The 5,753-nt window shown below is 39.8% G+C and overlaps 1 protein-coding gene across 3 annotated transcripts; it reads right to left on the bottom strand.

The window, feature by feature from the left end:
* Nucleotides 1-847: 847 nt before the first annotated feature.
* Nucleotides 848-5,296, bottom strand: LOC124677442 (7-methyl-GTP pyrophosphatase-like). 3 transcript variants are annotated; one of them, XM_047213428.1, is made up of 10 exons: nucleotides 5,051-5,293; nucleotides 4,897-4,968; nucleotides 4,736-4,810; nucleotides 4,099-4,182; nucleotides 2,607-2,676; nucleotides 2,426-2,517; nucleotides 1,846-1,887; nucleotides 1,661-1,741; nucleotides 1,460-1,578; nucleotides 848-1,278 (listed from the first exon to the last, which is right to left on the bottom strand). In XM_047213428.1, the coding sequence occupies exons 1-9, from the start codon at nucleotides 5,276-5,278 to the stop codon at nucleotides 1,501-1,503; spliced, it is 822 nt and encodes a 273-aa protein (XP_047069384.1). In that variant the 5' UTR covers nucleotides 5,279-5,293; the 3' UTR covers nucleotides 848-1,278; nucleotides 1,460-1,500. The 3 variants fall into 3 exon arrangements, with proteins under 3 accessions (XP_047069384.1, XP_047069385.1, XP_047069383.1); XM_047213429.1 differs by lacking the exon at nucleotides 848-1,278 and having other exon boundaries at nucleotides 1,298-1,578; nucleotides 2,607-2,660; nucleotides 4,134-4,182; nucleotides 5,051-5,296; XM_047213427.1 differs by lacking the exon at nucleotides 848-1,278 and having other exon boundaries at nucleotides 1,298-1,578.
* Nucleotides 5,297-5,753: the final 457 nt, after the last annotated feature.

The following is a 5,753-nucleotide window of genomic DNA, read 5'->3' as shown; positions in this document are numbered from 1 at the left end:
CGGAGAAGAGAAAAGGTTGTAACAGATCTTTTGAACAGATAAGTGTCAAAGCATGTACTAGGATAATGAGGTGTACAACATTAACTACATGATTTTGCTATTGTGCTGGTGCGCGTGAACAAAAAGAAATAAAAACCTGTTTGAAAGCCTTTTGCTGTCCGTAAGGCCTCGTTTGGCAGGAGAGTTTTTCTGTGTTTAGCTGAGGACTATTTCACAGGGATTGGGTGAAAACACTTCATTCACCCAATACTCTTCTCCATCTCAATCTCCCTCCTGATATATCAAGTCTGGGTGTTTGGCACACAGGGACAAAATGTATACAGCAGCGGCGAGGCACAATGGGCAGCATGCAGTCTGGGCATCCAGAGGCAATTGGAGCGCAGCGTGCTGTGTAGGAGAGGTAAAAAGGAAAAGACGACGAGATGGTGAGGCAACGCGAGGAGATGGAGAAAGAAGTCAAGACTCAGGGTGGCTCTTCGCGTTGGCAGAGACAGTGAGGCGTCATCGCGTCGAGCATCGGCCTCGCCTCGCGTTTCTAATATACTTTGACCCGACGAGTTTTCACGTGTTTAACAGTGTTCAGCCCGTCTAAGCCCGGCCTGCCAAACGGGACTTGGAGAGTTTTACAGAGTATTGTGTTGACCTGGTATAATACACATCAAACCCAGAAAACACTTGTGCCAAATGAGGCCTTATGGGAACTCTCGAAAGGACCGGTTGGTTCTCGCTTAAGTGAAACTCGGGCTTCTAAACCCTGCTAGCTGCTATGTAACGAAGTGCACAACATTTGGCTAAATCAGGCCTTGTTTGGAACCAAGCAAAGCTGCAAGAGTTTATGTCGGCAGCATAGCGGTGTTTCTCTGATGTTTAGGTTACAAAATCCCGACAAGTTCTGATCAAGATCATAATTTGGCAATACTAAGAAGGACCGACAGATCAGCAGCTCACAAAATTATCCAAGAACAGCTACACCGAAGCCACTATGCAAACTGGAACAGCCGCTTCGTGCAGCAATTGCAGACAAAACAAAGCAGTATCATTGTGTTTGTACTAACAATGCATAAGAGGAAATGACAATTTCACTTGTCATATATAAATTCACCTCATGTGAGCATCAGGATTCAGGACATATCCACATAGCAGTGATCACGGTAGCAGGCATAGGTGAAGTCTCATCAGTGATCACAGTAGCAGGCATTACTACTGAAGAGTTCTTGCAGTCTTGATGGATCTTCGCCACTTCATGCCATGGTGTCTGAAACTCTTAATATAACTTAACTACAACAATCACCATGTGTTTGTTAGAGGAATAGCAACTTGTATTCCACGGGGGCCAAAGGCCACAATATATATTACATGTACAGGTGTGAAATATGCAGGAAACCCCCTAACTACTGGGGAAAATACAAAATACAAATATCTTTGTAACAGTATTGACATGTTTTCGCCAAGGCATTACCTTCAGCGAAGTACAGTAAGAATTTGACCGAAACTGCTAGGTTACACAGTCAATGCCTCGTGAATGAGTTTGTTTGCGACATCCTTTGATAGCCCCATTACACTGTCACTAGAACCAACCTACATGATGAATGAGCTCATATCAAATGAGCTTGAAATGGAACAGTAGCACCATAAGAAGCTAAGAAAGAGAGAAACTAACCACTGCTTCCACAAATGGTAATGTCAATGGATGTTCTAGCAGCAAACCACCTGCGACCCTAAATACGACCCCCTCATCGATCTAGCAGCAGAATAGAAAGAGAGGGTGTAGCTCAGTGACATAATGTAATGACAATATTACAAAATCTGCAAATATTCTTATGATGGAATAAAACAAGACCTTACCAATTTCTCAATGACCTCCTCTGGTATGTCATGGAAGTACACCTGAAGAGTGAGCAAAAACTACATTGGTCAATTTACATCCACAAATAATACATGTATATCTAATCACAGCAGGTTGCTTTTGACTGCTTAATTGGAACAATCCCATTTACTGAGTGTGCTCCATAAGAATTAACATCATAAGAATAAGCAGCAACACTGATTTCAAATGAATTTGAATGATCTTATGTTGTACATGTTGCTCCGGAACAAAAAAATCAAAAATACCCAAGGAAGTATGACTGAGAAATTTTACTACAAAATATAGGTGAAAGAGGACCAAGTTCCAGTTTACGGTAGCTATAAACATAGCTAGATGCATAGACCAAAGTTTGCAACAGTAAGTAAAGAAACTACAGTCAAGGTCAATTACTGAGCATTTTTCCCTGGAATCAAAATCTAAACACGAAGATACAAATAAATAAGGTTGCTTAGATGTTTATGGGTTGCATGTATGAAATAAGTCGATGGGACTTCAATCACACAATTCAATGGGATCACCCACATTCCAACAGGACAATCTTGTAGAAGAGTGGATTACCTCAGCTTTGTCTAAACTACCTAGCTTCTTGCCGGTCGTAAGATTAGTTACAACCACACCACCCACAGTTGACACATGCCCACCAGAATAACCTTGTGAAAATAATGGTTCAACTGATTAATACATAAACACACTGGACAATCAGATACAATGTGCCTGGGCAATAGACATATTGACGGACCTTTAAGGAATTGGCGTGCTTCTTCCTTGGTGCTTGGCTTTTCTCTAATAATCCCTTCATGGACGACCACCTCAAAGTCAACTACGTTTTAGTACGTAATAATGCAAAGAATGACAACACAGTAAAACTGAAAAAACGTTCCAAAGAATATGTGAACACATGAAATAGTTGCATTATGCATCACTACCATTAAGCTTTGTACTGCTGAAGAATTTAGCATGTAGAATTTCAGATAAGAAAAGGTATCAATAGATCGTTTCTTCACTAGCCAAATATCCATGCTCCGCAGCGGAAAAAAAAAATCGATCATGTTAATACATTATTATCAGCTTAGCTGCCTCCGCTCGTGTGTTTCAGTTGCTTATTATCGTTAGATAGCTTTTAGCAAGTGGGAAAAGAGAGGTGGGAGTTATGGATAAACCAAGCCTCGCCATTCTCATCTAAAAGATATTGTAAAGAAGAGTTAGATTACTTTCTTTGAACTGGGAACTTCTCCATCAGTAGAGCTAAATGACTGATAGCCAACATACAATGCAATTAAATCTCGGGTAATAATTATTTAACCTAATGAGACCTTGATCTAGCTTAAAAAGTATCAATTTTTTTTTTTAAAGGCATAAATGAAATTGCCAATGTTGACGAACATAGCATACAAAAAAATTTGGCTAACAAAGTACATGCTATGTTGAACTAGTAGCGCTCCCAAAAAGGAGACGGAAAAAATGCCAAACTAGATCTAAGGACGAAAAGATGTACTCCCTCCATTCAATAATATAAGACCTTTTAGATATTTCAAAGTGGACTAGATACGAACCAAAGTGAGTGAATGTACACAATAAAAGTGAACTAGATACGGGCCAAAATTGGTGAATCTCCAAAAAACTAAAAGCTCTTATATTATTAAACCGAGTACAAGAAAATACCGCATCCCTACTAAATTTGCCTCGTAGAACATTACAGATGATGGATCTTATTGTTTATACATCTAAAACTATTTTTTAGAATGAATTATACAACTAACACTCGAAAAACAATTGAGCAGAAAAACTAAAAAAAATGAATGCTCCCTCTGTTCCATATTTGTTGTCGCAGATTCAATTGGAGGGGGGGGGGGGAGCAGTAATCATTGATTTTGCATTTGGTGATATCAAATTGGCATATATGCAGAAATATGGAACAGGCATCATCATGCTACCAAAAATAGACAACATTTAAGTAGATGCAAGTGGGTCACTATTAGGGTCCTCTCTACCATCCTTAGTTTAAAAAATGAACTAATTTTTCCAAAATGATGATGTCATTGGAAAAGTTAGTTCATTTTTTTTAACTAAAGAGGGTATAATGGTGACCCATTTGCATCTATAGGAATCCATGAAACATCCAAAAACACCAAAGAGAAGGCACAGTGTGGCATAGATGTATTTATAAAATATTTATGTATTAGCATCCAAATTCTATCTAAAGCAGTAAAGCATAGATAATCTGCACTTACTATGTCAGAGGTTATCAGGAGTGTTGGTTGGTCACCTTCTTTCTGGTAATCAGAAATCCTCATTCTTGACATGATAGCATCAGCCTGAAATATGTATACAATGGTTAATGTCCGTAAGGAAAGAAATGTCAGAACCTAAACATTCTTGCAGAAGATCCAACACAGACTTTGATATCTAGAAATAGCAATCCAGCATTTACCTTTTGGGTTTGAAAGTTGATGGACCGTGCACACACGCAAACATAATCCAGCAAAAAATTATCTCACCAATTATTATTTATTTATTTTACACTTCAATGATAAATTTATAACTAAATCAAAACTGACAATAATACCACAGCAGGACGATCTCATATCTCATTGAAGCTACCATGGTTCCTTGAGTTAAGAACTATGACCTACTAAGATTATGTGGATACTGATTAGCAAGAAAGTTCTTAATGTTCTCCTACAAGCAAAACATGGCACTTAACTTTGAGCCAGTAATGCAAATGCTACTGAATGGTAGAAGCTATAACAGTATAACACAGAAAACGAGAGGCAATCTAAAGCTACTCTCATAACAGGAACTAGAAACAGCTTTCATAACAGACATAAAAGATTTTTACAGTACCAACAAATAGAAAAAGCATTCTACCTTGGCCTCCGCAAGAACCATGACTAGTTCTTCCGGATCCTCCCTTCTTATGCTCCTCTCGTCGATGTCCGCGGTCTGAAACCAAGAAACTAAATCCACTCAAGGAATAATAACTCCAAGAAAAATTTCATGGGGAAAAGGAAAAATTCACTGACGCTCACCATGACTTGGAACTCGAACCCCATCTCGTTGAGGATGTTCTTCCTGGCAACCGACGAGGACCCCAGAATCAACTGCAATGAATTCATTCAACACGTCACGTACTCATCCTAGCGGTGAACCAAAGGAAAAGGCTAGTTAATCAGTGAGGCGAACCTTGAAAGGCTGGGGGTTCCCGGCGGCGGCGGCGGCGGAGGAAGAGGATGTAGACATTGCAGTCTTGCAGCAGAGGAGGCGAGTTTGAGTGAGCCGGCTAGGAGGGGAGAGGAGGCGCTGCGGCGGCGTTCCGAGAAGATGGGGTGGACGCTGGTGAGGAAGGGGCGCGGTGGTCGCAGACGGCGCCACCGGGCAGAGGAGATTGCAGGGACGGTGGGAAGATTGCATTTTCGTCCCGGTACCGAGAAAAACAATTCATCAACCTGGAAAAAACGATTGTACTACTAGAAAATTTGTTTCTTCGGCTGACCGGATGTCATCAGTCATCACCCCTACTATTATACTATTAAAAGGGAGAGAGGCCAACTAATCTTAACCGTACAGCAGCATATCCTAGGGTAGAAAGTTTTAAAACGGGCTATTATCGGGAGTGGTGTTTTGGAACATGGGTGTATATGCTCCCTATATTTCGAAAGCATCTTACATACATTTTAAATTTTAAAAAAAATTGAAACTAAAAGTTCGCACGTACATCTTCACGTGCTACGTGCTCACAAAGTCGTTTCATAAAAAATCGACTTATCATGTGACGTGTGTAAAAAAGACAAAATTCAGTGCTAAGAATAATGCTTTTCACAAGATAAATTTTCTCTTTTTTATATAGACCACACAAAATATTGATTTTTCGTGAAACTTGATGAAC

The sequence above is a fragment of the Lolium rigidum genome, chromosome 7 (assembly GCF_022539505.1).
Source record: "Lolium rigidum isolate FL_2022 chromosome 7, APGP_CSIRO_Lrig_0.1, whole genome shotgun sequence".
Classification (NCBI taxonomy): domain Eukaryota; kingdom Viridiplantae; phylum Streptophyta; class Magnoliopsida; order Poales; family Poaceae; genus Lolium; species Lolium rigidum.
This window is presented reverse-complemented; position numbering and strand designations above follow the sequence as displayed.

Excerpts from the sequence above, each read along its gene's own strand:
- LOC124677442 (XM_047213428.1), bottom strand. The coding sequence starts at position 5,278 with ATGCAATCTTCCCACCGTCCCTGCAATCTCCTCTGCCCGGTGGCGCCG. Across the intron at positions 1,888-2,425 it reads GTAGTTTAGACAAAGCTGAG|GTGTACTTCCATGACATACC; the intron begins GTAATCCACTCT and ends CTCACTCTTCAG. Across the intron at positions 1,742-1,845 it reads AGGAGGTCATTGAGAAATTG|ATCGATGAGGGGGTCGTATT; the intron begins GTAAGGTCTTGT and ends TTCTGCTGCTAG.